This window comes from Opisthocomus hoazin, chromosome 7 (genome assembly GCF_030867145.1).
Source record: "Opisthocomus hoazin isolate bOpiHoa1 chromosome 7, bOpiHoa1.hap1, whole genome shotgun sequence".
NCBI classification, from domain to species: domain Eukaryota; kingdom Metazoa; phylum Chordata; class Aves; order Opisthocomiformes; family Opisthocomidae; genus Opisthocomus; species Opisthocomus hoazin.
The window spans coordinates 71,629,314-71,645,563 of NC_134420.1; the positions used below are offsets into that span (position 1 = coordinate 71,629,314).

The 16,250-nt window shown below is 46.0% G+C and overlaps 1 protein-coding gene across 1 annotated transcript; it reads right to left on the bottom strand.

Annotated features, from left to right (window-relative positions):
• Positions 1-1,926: 1,926 nt before the first annotated feature.
• PSMC6 (proteasome 26S subunit, ATPase 6) lies at positions 1,927-15,774 on the bottom strand. The gene is made up of 14 exons (XM_075427186.1): positions 15,635-15,774; positions 14,831-14,910; positions 14,452-14,491; positions 14,193-14,245; positions 9,313-9,380; positions 8,782-8,896; positions 7,751-7,838; positions 7,519-7,580; positions 7,298-7,421; positions 6,885-6,946; positions 5,733-5,853; positions 5,562-5,642; positions 3,497-3,568; positions 1,927-2,403 (listed from the first exon to the last, which is right to left on the bottom strand). The coding sequence occupies exons 1-14, from the start codon at positions 15,759-15,761 to the stop codon at positions 2,285-2,287; spliced, it is 1,212 nt and encodes a 403-aa protein (XP_075283301.1). The 5' UTR covers positions 15,762-15,774; the 3' UTR covers positions 1,927-2,284.
• Positions 15,775-16,250: the final 476 nt, after the last annotated feature.

Genomic DNA, 16,250 nt, shown 5'->3' on the forward strand with positions numbered 1-16,250 from the left:
GGGGCTTCAGGAAACAGTTTGCCATCTTTTACCCTTCTCCATGATAATGCCAGGAGCTCAGCTCACTGTTTACAACACTGTAGCACTCAAAAATGGTCTTTGATTGCATTTTCTAATTGTTCCGAGCATGCTGGCTGTAGCACCCTGACCCAGCAGCTCTGTACGAGCTGCACTCAGAAGGATTACGGTAAACTGAGATCTGCATCTTTGCACTCCTGTCACAGTCACAATAGCAAGTTTTCATACTAACCAGAAAAAAAGGTCAGTAACAACCATTAGCCATATAATCATGAAAATGTTTTTGCCTGTCCTGTTGTTAACTGTTTTACACCTCCCACTACCTGTTTTGCCTCATAGAGACAGGGAAAGACATCCAGCCACAGCTATTAAAGCTGCCAGGGAGATGCTGTTAAGCGCTGTGTTTCCTGGTATGTTTAGAGTTAATCCAGTGTACTTGTCTGTCAGCTGAGCATGCCCAGAGCAATCCAGTTAGACTAATTAGAAGTAGCCAGAAGTACAGCCTAGTACAGTGCTGTTCCAGTCCAACATTCAGATAAGCTGCACAGCGCAGTCAGTCACAGAATCCCAGCATGGTGGGGGTTGGAAGCGACCTCTGTGGGTCACCCAGCCCAACCCCCTGCCCAAGCAGGGTCACCCAGAGCAGGCTGCACAGCACCGCGTCCAGGCGGGGCTGGAATATCTCCAGAGAAGGAGACTCCACAGCCTCCCTGGGCAGCCTGGGCCAGGGCTCCGTCACCCTCAGAGGGAAGAAGTTCTTCCTCATCTTCAGCTGGAGCTTCCTCTGCTTCAGTTTGTGCCCATTGCCCCTTGTCCTGTCGCTGGGCACCACTGGAAAGAGTCTGGCCCCATCCTCCTGACACCCACCCTGCAGATATTTAGAGGCATTTCTAAGGTCCCCTCGCAGCCTTCTCTTCTCCAGGCTGAACAAGCTCAGCTCCCTCAGCCTCTCCTCGTAGGAGAGATGCTCCAGTCCCCTCCTCATCCTCGTAGCCCTCCGCTGGACTCTCTCCAGTAGCTCCTCATCTTTCTTGAACTGGGGAGCCCAGCACTGGACACAGCACTGCAGATGGGGCCTCACCAGGGCAGAGTAGAGGGGGAGGAGAACCTCCCTCGCCCTGCTGGCCACACTCCTCTTGATGCACCCCAGGATCCCACTGGCCTTCTTGGCAACCTGCACGCACAGCCCTCAGCTTGGGACTGACTGGAAAAGAAAAATAAAGCACAGCGACAGATGCCCTTAAGAAAACCAACACCTTAGCCTCCACGGTTTTATTTCTGCTCAGTGATTACTCCAGCAGCTGCAGCAGTCAGCTCCAGGGAGCACAAAGGCAACCCCCGCACGGCCATATTCCAGCCGCGTAAGGTGCACGGCAAAGCCCTGTTCATAGCTCCAGAAGAATCAGGTACGTCACTCAGCAAGCCTAAAGCAGCCCAGGTTCAATGTATACCGAACAGTTCCTGGCTGTATAGAGCAGCTGAAATGGGAGCTTGGAAAGGAAATCCATCTTGCAGCTCTCCCCCACCACCCCAAAAGCTGGCATCAAAACTTCTATATGTCAAACTGCTACCAGTTTCCCCACCTCCACTTAGGTGCTTTTGTCTACAAACTGCCATTGGGGGTAGGAGTTACCGTAAGGGAAGGCAGCAAACATTTTTAAAGACTTGCTTACTTCTTGCCATAATTAAATGCTAGCTTAGCTACATCCTTTTCCTGGACTTCAGCAGCAAAGGAGTAAATAAATACCACTCGTCCTTCCTGCATCCGAGGGAAAGGCTGCCTCCACTTGGTACCTAAGGCAGAGCACTCCAGCGCAGTCCTTACGCCGGAGAAAAGTGCTCTTCAAATTCTGAAGACGCATAGTTCAACTCTCTCCCAGGGTTACAGAGCAGGTACACCAGGATAAGCAGATTTAAACAAGTTTTATTCATAAACTGTTTTGGGGGAAGGAAATGTACTGATATAAAAAGAGTCCAGAAATGAACTGACTTTCTCAAAGTCCGCTAACCTGTTCAGGCACATTTATAAATTCACACCATAATTGCTAAGAGAACACTTTACTTAACCTGGGCTGTAACGAATATTGTATTTCGGAGTTGTACAGAAAACACAATTCTGTACCCAGCTTGCAACTAGTGTTATCAAATTACTAGCTACACGTTACACAAACACCTTACAATAATAATCAAGAGGTACATTATTTCTCTCTTTTTATACATTAAACCCATGTGATGTGTGCAGTCAGTCACAAATTACACGGTTAATTTAAACAGGTTTGTAGTCAAGCTTGGACTCCAGCTTCTTCGAATCAGCCACTTTTCTAACTGCTTTCATGAAGTCTTCCTGAACTACAAAGTCATGATCGGCACGGATCGCAAACATACCTGTGAAGAATAATTCAACAGCGAGAATAAGCCCCTCGCAGCAACAGCACAGAGAAGACAGTACGTAAAGGTTGACTCAAATTAGGGTGAAAACGGATCCAAGTTACACTGTCTGCATGTAGACTTTCACAGGCAACTCTTGGATGCTGGGAAGAGGAGTACCCTTTCTAACTAGGTGATCGCTAAGAAATGTATAACTTGTTTTAAACTACAATTTACTGTGTTACTCAGTCTCCCCATGTAGGCCCACCCTAAGCATACAATGAATTTATAATGTGGACAAAGCATAAAACAGTATTAACTCTCCAGTCACCCAGTTACTAAGAGGCTTCCACGTTCTGCAAAAAGGAGACAACTGGGTACCATCGCGATTTCAGGAACGTATCTAGTTCTTATGAGACAGCATGACAGACGTCACGATACTCAGCCAGCAAGCGGCCAGAGGCCAGCTCAGAAACGGCATGGCTGGTTTTTTCCTCCCATCGTGCTGAACCTGAGCTACAGAGATCTTTTAGAACACGGTAGTGCCCAAATCCACACAACTCTGTACAGTAGGGGGTATTGGCGGGCGCGATGTCACAGGAATGCAGTGCTACTGCTCCTAACCGGCAGCAGATCCACACGGATCAGCTGGGCTATCTGTACGCCTTGCTGGTTTAGCCGCAGACCCAGTAAGTGACTTGTCTGTAACCTTAGAGGAATGATGTAAAGAATCAAGTTCTGCATGACTGTATAGATCACAAGGAAATGTGGAAAAAAGAAAAGAGATTTTTGTTCAAGTTGCTCCACCAAGCTTCAGTGCATATCACCACGCTGCTGCTTATGCTCAACAGTCCAGACACACGTGGCATGCTGTAAAATAGGCAACTGGTTTGGCATTTTTCCACTGCCCAGGTGCTAATATTTCCATTCAGTAAAAGCTATCTAGCCCTTAAGGGATACAAAAAGCGAGCATCAGTGAACAAGAGCTGTGTTCCAGCAGAACAGTTTTGACCTCCTGATTTTAATCCATTCACAGAGGTATCAGAAAACAGCTCAGATGTTTAGCATTGACCAAGACTTAGCACATCAAAATTAAGAGTTAAGAAAATACCTGCTTCAGTACAGACATTTCTCAAGTCTGCTCCATTAAAGCCATCTGAAAGCTTCACAATTGCTTCATAATCTATTCATAAAACATGAATGCCAGTTAGAAATAAATTCACACTTCCCATTATGGATGCCAACAAAATACATCTCCGGCTAACAAAGAAACACTTTCAGTGCAAATAGATAGCTGTCCGCTAAACTGATAAATTAAATTAACTGAAATCATCAGCTGTATTACCCCTTTCATTACAGCAGAACTGTACTGCAGCCAAAAGCTCCTATTATGTAATTAAATCCCAAAGTTACTAAATTGTGGCTACAAGCATCACCATGAAATACAAGAAAAGATACATCAAGGCAATGTTCTAATCATCATGTAGGTGATGTAAAAAAACAGAAAACTTATCTTCAAGTGGTCATAACTCAGTCTCTTTCTGCTTATAACAACTGCATCTATTACAGGTATTTAATGTCTTGATATATTAAGCCTGGTATTTTATGCACATATATTTACTAAAAAAGTGGCTATGGTTACAGTTTCCATAATCAATTTCTAAAACACTCTGTCTGTTGAGCCTCCAGCAAGTTCTGATTTTTGCAAGGCTTCTTATTAAAGAAAAAAACCATCAACTTTCTGCAAAACTTTTCAAAACACTTTACCTTCTGTATGAAATTCAAAACATTTGACCTGAAAGTTTTTATCTTAAGAATCAAAAAACCCCTAGAGATTAGAAATTCTTCAACTTTATTTTAATTCCACGTAGCACACTGTGCTATAAACAAGTCTCCCCATAATCGGAAGGTAAAAAAAAGAAAAAAAGCAATGTCAAACACTGCAAGGATTGGGCAGTTTAGAGTCTTCAGCAGACACCAGTACTAGAGCAGGAGAATCTCATGCTGGAACCTGGAACAGGTCGCAATCTTAAAATTTGAATGCAATTCACACCCCACCTTGCCAGTAAGTTCTGGACTTGCTCTCAGGATCTCAAAGCTGAGCATCACAGTCTTCCCACATCACGTTCAAAAATGTAGCTAGTACCTATACGCCACCTCACCTTGCTAAAAGGTGTAAAGGAATGATCCTACCCTGCCTCCACTCCAGTGCCCACAGAGATGAGAAAAGCATGAAGCACTTCACCTCAGGTTCATGATTTGCTTTGCAGCTCCATCTCTACGTTAGACTACAGTCACCTGTATGTTTAAGCCAACACTGCTGCTAAGAAAGGCAATCCTCATCCCTCCTGCCGCCCCTAGCTCATTCCTGCTCCCGAGCCACCCCCTCTACTGAGCCGCAGCTGTTTATGCAGCCAGATGGTGAACGCGCTCAGTTCCACTACGCAGGCCGTGCTGCAGGAATAGCTCGTGTCAGCAAAGAGCCGGGGGCCGGCTGCACGGGCTGGGATCAAGCAGGCAGGGTCTGTGGGGCCTTACTGGAATAAAAGGCGGCTGATGTCATTTTAAAGGCAAATCACAATTTTCTTGAGGCAAGCTCTGAAGTGTCACTGTGAAACTAAGACTCTGGTCAGCTTAGAGTAACACAGTCATTAAATAAACCTTCCCCATTTTATCTGATAGGTACTTCTCCCCCTTGTGCTCTGGAGAGAGCTCTCTACAGCACTTAACCAAAGACAAGCCTTGTTTCAGGTAAAAAGGTTTTCCTTACGCCATCTCCAAACTCCACAGTAAGTTTCACCGTGACTTTTAAAGATTCTTTATTGTTTTCAGACTGCTGCAGTAGCACTCTTTCTTTGTTTGGTGGGCTAACAAAGATGCTGTTTACCTGCACTGAGCTATTCCTTTAGAAACACGAAACTACCTGCTGAGAATCATGTTGATTTTCCAGTTTAAAACTGTGCTCATGGGGTTTCTATTCAGTTTTCCTTTACAAAGGGAGACTTTGTAACAACTCAATTAGGATGCATTAAAAAAAAGCAGAATTCTGAGAGGGGGGAAGTTGCGTGGCCAGCGCAAGGGTAGGAATTAGAAGGGCAGAGCCATCGTAACAACTCGCCCTCTTCACATTTTTACAAACAGAAGTAGGAAGGGTGTCCAGGTAGCTTCCTACTTACCTATTTCACCATGCTTAGTGATAGGACCTGCATGAATCTTCAAAATGTCTAGTCTGGCTTGTTCATTTGGTAGATCAATATCTAGAAAGAATTACATTTTTAATAAAACTCAAAACCCACAATTCATATGGATATTATCCTCCTTCCAGCCACTGTGAAGCAGTAACTCACGGATTTTTCTATCAAGTCTTCCAGGCCGCAGAAGCGCAGGATCCAGCGTGTCTGGTCTGTTAGTAGCCATGATCATTTTAACTCTGTGCAGAGTATCAAATCCATCCATCTGATTCAACAGCTAACAGAAAAACAGAAGGTTTTAAACAAACCAAAACCCTCTCAGCACGATTTATTGTACTTATTTTCTGCGTAAGTATTTTCACCAAGATATAAAAGCGGTAGAGAAGAATCAGGAAAAAAATGCTACAAGCCGCCTAATGAAAGGCCACAGCTCCCTGCATGTTCTATAAGCAGTAAAGGAGAGCTTCAGAGAGACACTGAAAATGCTTTGCCCGGAAAAAAAGACACTGAGCAAAGCAGAGCTCAAACATGAAAGACTTGGCTAAAACAACACGGCAACGAAAACAGCGCAAGTACTAAAGGAGCCAATGGCTGGTGGACGCATTTTGATTGCATTGCACTAAGCCCAGGACTTGCAGAACAGCCTTGGGAATACCCACACACACATACAAAGACGTTTCATTGTGAAGATGCAAAGTACTTGCTCTCTGATCACAGTGATTTAATTCTGTAAGCCAGACTCGCTCCTTTAAACCGGGGAAACTGTTTGCAAACACAGGCCAATGAAGTTTCCCATTCGCTTCAGAATTCTTAATTGTCAGCAGTGTTTTTAAAATTCTCTTCACACAACCTGGTTTACCAGAGCAATTAGTACAGAAACAAAGACGTACAACTACTTCTCCTTCTAGTTTTTACAACTCGAACTGTAATGGTTCTAATATTTTCTAGAGCAAGACACTTCAGGACTAAGAGACAAGCTCCATTTTCCCCGCTTTAAGAAGGAGGGAGCCCTCCAAACCTCCACAGAAGACGCAGTAAGCAGCAGCAAAGTCAAGTCACAGTAAAAAGAGAAAATAGCCCAAATAATTTTAGCAATGTTAAAGATTCTTTCAATTAGTCTCCAAGTTCAATTCATGGCTGAGTTCTCCGGACGTGCAGCTGTCTTTTGTAAAAGCAGCATCTAGTTCACCTTTAGCTTAAGGTTCTTAACTTAGAGTTCTACCAAGTCGGATCACAGTGTAACAACTCACACCTGTAGTATTATTTAATGTGCACTGTGCAGTACATACTTGGGGTTTAGACACTCACCTCCATCAGAGTCCTCTGAATTTCTCTATCAGCTGAGGTGCCTTCAGAAAAACGGCGACCACCTGCAGCATACCAAACTCCTAAGTTAGTGCTTTATTTTCACCTCCATATAATACTAAGTCTGAATAAAATTAGGTATCCCTTTTGAAATGGGGGAAAGCGAGGGTGTTTAAAGAGTTCAATGCACATATTTTAAAATGTTTTTTCATACAGTCGAAAATACTCAAGCCAGATACGAACCGGTATGGTTCTAAGCTAGCTGCAGTAGCTCCAGGAGGAAAATGAACCACTTGTCCGTTAGGTTTCTTCTGAACAAACATGCATGCACACTCTCAGGAAGACAAACGGTGGCTTTATAGCTACTTTCAACATTAAAAGGAGACCCTAGCCATCCTCCATGCCATCAGCCTTACCAATAGCATCTATCTCATCCATGAAAATGATACACGGCTGATGATCTCTGGCATAATTGAACATCTCTCTGATCAGACGAGCACTTTCACCAATGTACTTGTCCACTATCGAACTTGACACCACCTTTTGAAAGGCAAAAGACACATGAATGAAGAGACCAGGGTGCAAAGAAATTCAGCATGTGTGCTCGTCTATGAGGGCAAGAGTAAAATTACACTACCTTTAGGAAGTTGCAATCAAGCTGGCTAGCAACAGCTCTCGCCAAAAGTGTTTTCCCTGTACCTGGACGGACAAGAGATTGAAGCTGTTTAACTAGTAACCCAACCCTGCACGCTAGCAACTATAAAAAAAAAAAGGAGAAAAAATAAAAGAAGAAAAAAGGAAACAAACAACGCTATTGGCACAGTCTGAAAGTGACAACCAAGCATTCATTGCCCTTTCATGAGACTCACCAGGGGGGCCGTAGAGCAAGCAGCCTTTTGGAGGTATAATTCCCACACGCTGGAATAATTCTGGGTTTGTAAGCGGCAATTCTATTACCTGTGAAGAGACAGACAAACACACTGACACTCCGAGTTTCAAAATAGATCACCAACCCCTGGAAGCTAATGGCACACTTACCAGCCCATTTTCCCAATACCTGTATTCTTATTTATCTGTGCAGCACATTTTGTATGAGAAACGATTAAGTAAGAAAACATCAGGTTGATCTAACAGATCGATCCACAATCCTGCCCTTGCTGTTCAGCCTTCAGCTCAGCAGTGGCTTGTTTCTCTTGACACTCTTTGCTCAAACCATGTTCTGCTACTGTCGTGATACAACTACTCAGAGCCACTCTAGTAGTTTCATTTTTGTGCAAAATTCAAGTTTGGTTTGTTGGTTGTCAATTCCAGTTACGCACTTCCACTTGACTTTCTGGCACTCCCTTAGCCTAAAGGGTCTTGCGTCCTTCAAATCCTCTTATTCAGGGGATTTTATTCATTTGAATCTCAATGCAAGCTCCCGTAACAGTAGAGATAATTTATAACCCAGTTTGAGAACTGGGCTTTGGTGTTTAGAATAACCTCTCTCTGCTACTGCAAGGTGTGCGCACAGCGCACAAGCGACCTCCGTTACAGTCAGCTGGTTCGCAGCAGCCGGAGCTCGCCTTCAAACACCCGCATCCCTGGGCAGGCTCGCACAGAGACCCAAACTAACAGGGTTACTTCTGTATGAGCGCACCAGCGCCCACAACCACACTGCTGTTTGCCACAAAGACAATCTCAAAGCTGGAAAACATTTAAACGCTTCTGAAGTTATCTTCCAGTACAGGAAAATGTAGTCTTAAGTTAATAAAACACAGAAATCACTCATCTGATAGGATCCTTTAACCTCCTCTCTCATGATATTTTAGGACAAACAGCACCAAGACATTTTTGCACCGAGAAACTTTGCTCAGAAGGCATCCCACAATTTGATAAGTGTTTCTGAGACACTGCATACCTCTCGCAGCTCTCTGATTTGTTCCGACAACCCTCCAATCTCAGAATACGAAACATCCCCTGGATCTTCATGGGACATATTATAAACCAGTGGATCCACTTCCCTTGGCAAATATCTGGAAGAGTCGAGCAGACATTTATCATTCTGCAGACACATTTACAAAGTTACTGAACTAAATTTTAGAGCAAGTATGAAAATGATTTCTTCTCCTCCCACCTTTATAACAAGACAAGTGTATTTGCTGAAAAAATAGAATAAACCCTAGCAAACTTTTTCAAGTTTTAAACCAAACAAAAGCTTGAAAAACTGCTAAAAATGCCAATTTGTAACTGATTTTTTTTAAAGAACAATCAGTTTCTTTTTAAACCATATATAATAGACACATAAGTCTTCTCTCAAAGTAATTGCTCTTACTTAAGCATCGCTTTGCAGAAAACATTTACAAACTACTACAGAATTGACTATTCAAACCTTTGTGTAATCTACTTAGATCACTATTTTTCCCCCTTTACATGATGAGCAGAAACCTACCTCATAATAGTTAGAGTGGTCATGTCCAGAGCAACTCTTGTCCCCGGCTTCAGCTTACTTTTGTCAAGCTAGTCACAAAGAAGGTATTTCTGTTAGAACCACGCTCCAAAACAATGTTTGGTTTTAGCCAAGACGTTCACTGTAGCTTGCACTCTTTGCTCAATCGCACAAAGGAAGAATAAAAGGCTACCGAGCTACATGCCAAGCAGATCATTTAGTAAGCACCACATCCTCATCACCACCATTTCTGGGAATGCTTTTAGCCTGGGAAAAAGCTGGCCCACTGTTTCATGAGAACACGATTTTTGGGAGAAGCTATTTAGGAGCTGACCTAGGCCAGTGAACCTGTTTCGTTGTCACAACTGGACACCAGCAAATCTAAACCACACCACGGGAAGAATTTTCTTTAACCCTGAAAGAGATCTTGAGCAGCAAGCCATTACCTTACCTCCGCCACTTTTGAAAATAAATACTATTTTCTAGACCATGATTAATTTTTTTTTTCACTGCTGTCAATCTGACTGGGTTAGCGAGAGATCCGATCCTCCCCTCTGCTAGACACAGGGCAGAATCAGGTGTTTCAGAACAAGTAAGCAATCCTCCCTTAAGGACACCCAGAGCAGCCTGCCCATTTGAGTCTGAACTTGACACCCTTCTGCTCAATTGCTTTCCCATTTCTGGACTGCCAGAAAGGGTGATCAGATGTTCCTAACTTGTTTTCTGCAAGCCCTCCACCATTTGCATATTTTCACGTATCTAGTTATATGCTCCCGTCTTCAAAGTCAGCCAGTTCCAGTTGTTGTTATTCTTTTGCTATCCTTTACCTCAGATGCCCTAGTCATCTGCCTCAGCAGTTTTTGTCTGCTTACTCTGTTTTTATGAGATTTTAAAATACATCAGCTGTTCTATTCCAGTTCCACCTGCTAATTTCTGCTGGAATTAAAACTACTAACTTGCGTTCCTCACTAAGAAACCCGGTCTAGGGGAGCAGTCCCACCTCTCGCACAACACAACCTTGAACAACGATCACAGAGATTACCTCACCACTCTAATTTCTTCTTTTTTCTTTTATTTTTTTTTAAATTTGAAGACTATGAAACCTATTTATTCTGAGATTTACCAACACAGCAACAGGAAATTCGACAACTGCTTGCAAGCACTGCCTGAAGCTTCCCATCACCCCTGCTGGGGGATTAGCAAGGTCCCTTGCCCACATGGGCTCTTCAGCAGCATTCAGGATCAAGCTGTCACTCCTCCATTACTGGGGTCACTCATAAGACCTAATTACCAGCTGCCTAATCTTAAGCAATCTGTAAAAGCTTGAAATTCTATCAGATTCAACACTGCCCAAGAGATTTAAGTTCTTCTACAGGGGGAAGAAAACAAAGAGAAACCACTCGACCTTCAATTCCTCAGGAAATGCACTTTAGACAGGGAAGTAATTTTGTTTCAATCTAAACAGCATCGCTCCCCTTCCTCAGCAGCACAGCGCAGCCACAAGGACTTTGACCAAAAACTAGCTCTTCTAGTCCGTGAAACACTCCATGGGAAATTATCTGCCTTGATACTTTGACAATTTGAAAACAATCATGGGTATGGTTTTTTAGTTTCTGCTATCAATCAAGGATCTTTTAAGATCAAAGAGTGTTTTTACTGAAGAATAAACTTGAAAGTACATGCTGCAACGCCAGGCTCATCCAAGCACAACCTATGCCTTAGCATTTATCTCTTCTTTAAACACAGAACCTCTCACAACTACCTCACGCACCCCAAAGCAGAATTGAGTATACTTATGTTCCAGAAAAACATTTCGTTCACTATGGTGAAAGAAAATAGCGAGTTCACATCATAACATCTTGAAAGGGATGAATCTTAAAATTACGTGTTTCAAGAGCTTTTCAATACTAGCAGCTCCTGCAGCTGTTTTATGCAAGCAAAAATATATCACACTGGTACAAGGAAAGTCAAGCATATCTGTATATATACTATGTGAACAAACACACTTACCAACACCCACATTTCCCAAACAGTTTGTGTCTAAAAGGAGAACATGGGGCCAAGCTCTTTTCAGTGGTGCCCAGCAACAGGACAAGGGGCAATGGGCACAAACTGAGGCAGAGGAAGTTCCGTCTGAACACGAGGAAGAACTTCTTCCCTCTGAGGGTGATGGAGCCCTGGCCCAGGCTGCCCAGGGAGGTTGTGGAGTCTCCTTCTCTGGAGATATTCCAGCCCCACCTGGACAAGGTCCTCTACAACCTACTGTAGGTGACCCTGCTTAGGCAGGAGGGTTGGACTGGGTGACCCCCAGAGGTCCCTTCCAACCCCTGCCATTCTGTGATTCTGTAACAGGTCTACCCTTACTGAGACATACACAAATCATTAACAGTGTCAACACCATAGGAGAATATTTACTGCAAGAATCATAGGTTGGAAAAGACCTCTAAGATCAAGTCCAACCATCCATCCAACACCACCATGCCTGCTAAACCATGTCCCCAGATGCCACGTCGACATGTTTTTTAAACGCCAGGGATGGGGACTCCACCACTGCCCTGGGCAGCCTGGTCCAATGCCTGACCACTCTTTCAGTAATGAAATTTTTCCCGATATCCAATCTAAACCTCCCCTGACACAACTTGAGGCCATTGCCTCTCGTCCTATCACTGGTTACCTGGGAGAAGAGACCAACACCCACCTCACTCCAACCTCCTTTCAGGGAGCTGTAGAGAGCGAGAAGGTACCCCCTCAGCCTCCTCTTCTCCAGACTGAACAGCCCCAGCTCCCTCAGCCGCTCCTCATCAGACTTGATCTCCAGACCCCTCCCCAGCCTCGCTGCCTTTCTCTGGACACGCTCCAGCCCCTCAATGTCCTTCTTGGAGTGAGGGGCCCAATGCTGAACACAGCACTCGAGGTGCAGCCTCACCAGTGCCGAGTCCAGGGGCACGATCCCCTCCCTGCTCCTGCTGGCCACACCATTCCTGATCCAAGCCAGGATGCCGTTGGCCTTCTTGGCCACCTGGGCACACTGCTGGCTCATGGTCAGCCGGCTGTCGACCAGCACCCCCAGGTCCTTTTCCGCCGGGCAGCTCTCCAGCCACTCCTTCCCAAGCCTGCAGCGCTGCCTGGGGTTGTTGTGACCCAAGGGCAGGACCCAGCACTTGGCCTTGTTGAACCTCATGGAGTTGGCCTGGGCCCATTGATCCAGCCTGTCCAGATCCCTCTGCAGAGCCTTCCTACCCTCAAGCAGAATTTTGCTCACTGCTTACTGCTAAGTATTGTTAATTGTGGGCCTTCATCAGGAACTCCTGACAGGTAGACACCCCCCTCCCCCCCTCTTCTTAAATCCTTCAAAGTACAGGAGGCTCCCCGCTCTGCCACTTGCTTGTTGCCTCTCAGCTCCTACAGCCACCACAGCACCATTCAGGATCAATAATCTAAACAGAGTTGGTTAACTTCTGTATGTTGGAGTTCTTCAGTTTAACTTCCACGTGCAAACCTCAAGATAATCCAGAGATTCTGGGTACGCAAAGCATTTGCATGTCAGTCTTGCAAACACATTTTCTTTCTTTACATAGAATGAGTAAGAGTTCAAAAATCTGTAATGAACATCGGTTTCTCTTCAGAAAGAGAAAGAAAAGCCACCTCCAACATCAATACTACACTTGTGCCCCTTTTACGGAAAGAATTTCTACTTACCACAATTTCCATAATACAGGAGAACACACTACGATCATGATGTGTTAAAAGCTCAACAGGAGTTACCTTTATCCACCATGAAGAAATCAGTTCAAGATGCACCGAGAGGTCACAGCTATTAAAAGACCTCACACTTACTTGTGCATTAAAACAACTAAGTAAAACGCTGCTGCCTTCTCAGGATACATGATCCTTCCCAGGCATCGCTTTTCTCTTTTCAGAGATCTCCTACAGTCTCACATTTCATGCATATTCTTCTTTGCTTCATTTTTAAAAGTTAGGCATAAGTGTAATAAAATCTAACTAAAGATTCGGTTTTGCTCTCCCGACGGCTCCGCAGTCGCAGAACACTTTCACTGAGTATGGTGGTTCCTACCTAACAGGCAGCTTTGGTAGGGAACAGCCAATCCACGGGTTTTAATTACTGTAAGTGGGTCACATTCAGTGCTCAGCTAACCAACAAGCAGTTTTTAAACCACATCTGCACTACACTCCTTATACTTCTGTAAAAAAATAAAAAGCAAAGAGTACCTAAGTGGTTCTTGCTGACTACAGCAGGAGATGGATCAAGCTATAAGCAAGGTTCTGTATTAAAGTGTCTGACTTCTACAGAAGCTGGTGTAGCTAAAAAAGCTGTTGTCTCATAGACCAGAAGTGACAAGGCTTTTTTTAAGATCATTAAGGACAAATAAAAATCCCTCAGAACATTTAGAGCAGCAGCCCTGCCTACCATAATTATTTACTGGAGTGTAAAAGCATTAGAAAACAATACATAAAGATATATAGTTAAACAACATTAAATCTAAAGCTCAGCACTATGATAGCAAAGGTCATATGCTGTGTTCACAACAGAGCAAGGGAGACCTTAGATAGTTGATTAATTTTCATAGCGATGATTAATTTTCAGAGAGTTCAAAATCAGGCAGAAAGCCAGAGTTTCACCCAATGAAAAGAACAGAACACGTGCAAGGGTCCAGGAACATTTTGGACTGCTTTGTCTTTACTAGCAAGTTACGCTCCTACCAGCTACGAAGGGAGAGGGCAAGTGGATAACAGCATAAAATAGTCATATACACCTCAAAGAAGAAAATGCTTCATCCCACCAAGGACCCAGCTTATGAAAAGCAAGGCTAATATTCAAGACCAAAGCAAACTTCTAACAAATATTCACACAGATCAGCTACCTGACGACGACAGCCAACAACATATCTTGGTCCATTTGTAGCCTTCACAATGACTGGAGAGAGAAGATCAAAGAAAAAAAAAAGAAATTTACTTGATTTACCGATCTGAATTATGCTTCTGAACTACCTATTATATTTTTCTGCCAACACTCAGATCACCAATACTCTAATTCTTTACTCCCCCAAATCTTCAGCTAGATTTTAACTACAAAAGCTTATTGTCAAGATTTCAAAGGATGCAGCAGTCCAGCGTACTTACATTTCTCTTCCGTGAGCTGTTTGAGAACCTCACCAACAATCTGAAAAAGAATAAACGCACTATTAGCCTACAGATGACTTACCATTGCAAAACAACATTTAACATGTCTTGGGACATTGAAATTCTTTCTCCCGCTTCACGCTGTTTGCCAGCACTTCTATTTCTTTAGCACATCTCTGTCAGCCAGGACAAGCACAGAAAACCTCTCTAACCTGTATGCTTGGTGTGTCTGTTCCTGACGGTAAGGCACCTGTTTCTGTTAGCTGTACCATTCCCACTTACTCTTTCTCGACACAAAAAATGGACTTAAACGCTACTTCCCAGCAAGTTCACCGTCAGCCACCACCACGGGATGTACGACCTCGTTTCTCTTACGTACCTGCCCAACACTCTGCAAGGCCTTGAGGTCGTTTTCTGATTTTTCATATTGCTTGGTGAGCTCTTTCAGCTGTTCTCTTACTAGAAGAGGAAAGACACACAGGGTTTTGCTGTCGATCCCCCGTGAACTGGGGAGCAGGCCGTTTTCCAGCGGAAGAGCAGCGGTGGGAGCTCCGCACCCGCAGCGTCACCTTCCCCAAGCAGAGCGGAGCCCTGCTCAGCAACCCCGCAGCCTGCACACCCTCAACGCAGCGGCCTCTCCCATGAGTGAAAACATTCTGCGGAAAGCGTCTAAAAACCTTCAGAAAGCCCAAATTTAAAGTTACCAATGCCTCTGTAGAGCACTGACTTTCATACGGCGGCCACATGCTACCGCCAGAGCGATGTAACAGCGGCCGTTTGCGACAGGGAGATAAAAAGCTGGCAGAAAAACCCCACGGGGGAAGCGGTCGAGGAAGAACGGCCCGGCTGGGCGCGGAGGCGGCAGGGCCTGACCCTCCCGCCCGCCCCAGCGCAAGGCGGGGGCCCGGGCTGCCCCGCGGGGCTCTCCCCAGGGGAAAGGGGAACAGCCACGGCGCTGCCCGCGGCCGCCGCGACCGCCGGGGCCCAGGCCCGGCCCCCGCCCGCCCGCCCTCCCCTCAGCCCGGCCCGCCGGCGCTGCCCCGTGGGGCCCGGTCAGGCCCATGACGAAGCTCGGGGCAGCGGCGCGGCTGTCGCCGGGCTCCCCTCAGGGCTCCCCGGATCGCTGGGCGGCGGCGATCCCTCGGCGGAGAGCGGCCCTCCCACCCCCCGTCTGGGCGCTCACACTCCTTGAGGCGGCCGTCGATCTCCTTGTGCTCCAGCAGCTTCTTGCGGTAGTCCTGCAGCGCCTTGTCTCTCGGGTCCGCCATGATGAGCAGCCGCCGCTCATAGGGAATGCCGGGAAGGGCCATGGCCGCCGGGGGCAGGGCCGCGCGCCCGCCCCGCCCCGCCCCCCGCGCGCGCCCGCGCTCTCCGCAGCGCCCCCTGCCGCCGCGGAGGGAGCCCGCGGGCCGAGCGGCGCGCATGCGCGTTGCCGCAGGCGGGAACGGCCGGCCGAGCGCTGGGCGTCGTGCGGGCCCGCCCGCCCCGCGTCCGAAGGCCGTGCCCGTGTTTGTCTGTAAGTGTCTATACGGCTCTATACGGCTCTATAGGTGCGTGTGGCCGTGCAGCACGGTGTCTGGCACGGAGAGCGGCCCAGCCGAGCCGCCTCAGGAGTCCCCCCCCGCGGCTCCGCTCCTCAGGGCTCGTGCCAGGGCTCCTGTCAGAGGCAGCTCCCCCGGGCTCGGGCCGTCGGCGAGCTCGCAAAGCAAAGGACAAACCACTAGATTATTTACAGCCGGGTTACAAACCCCGCTGACTGAACCGGCAAGGGTTTGGTTTCGGTGCTGGCTGATAGGAGC

Coding starts and splice junctions, on each gene's coding strand:
- PSMC6 (XM_075427186.1), bottom strand. CDS start 15,761: ATGGCCCTTCCCGGCATTCCCTATGAGCGGCGGCTGCTCATCATGGCG. Junction 14,911..15,634: donor CGACGGCCGCCTCAAGGAGT/GTGAGCGCCCAG, acceptor TTCCTCTTCTAG/TAAGAGAACAGCTGAAAGAG. Junction 3,569..5,561: donor CACTAAGCATGGTGAAATAG/GTAAGTAGGAAG, acceptor TTTTATGAATAG/ATTATGAAGCAATTGTGAAG.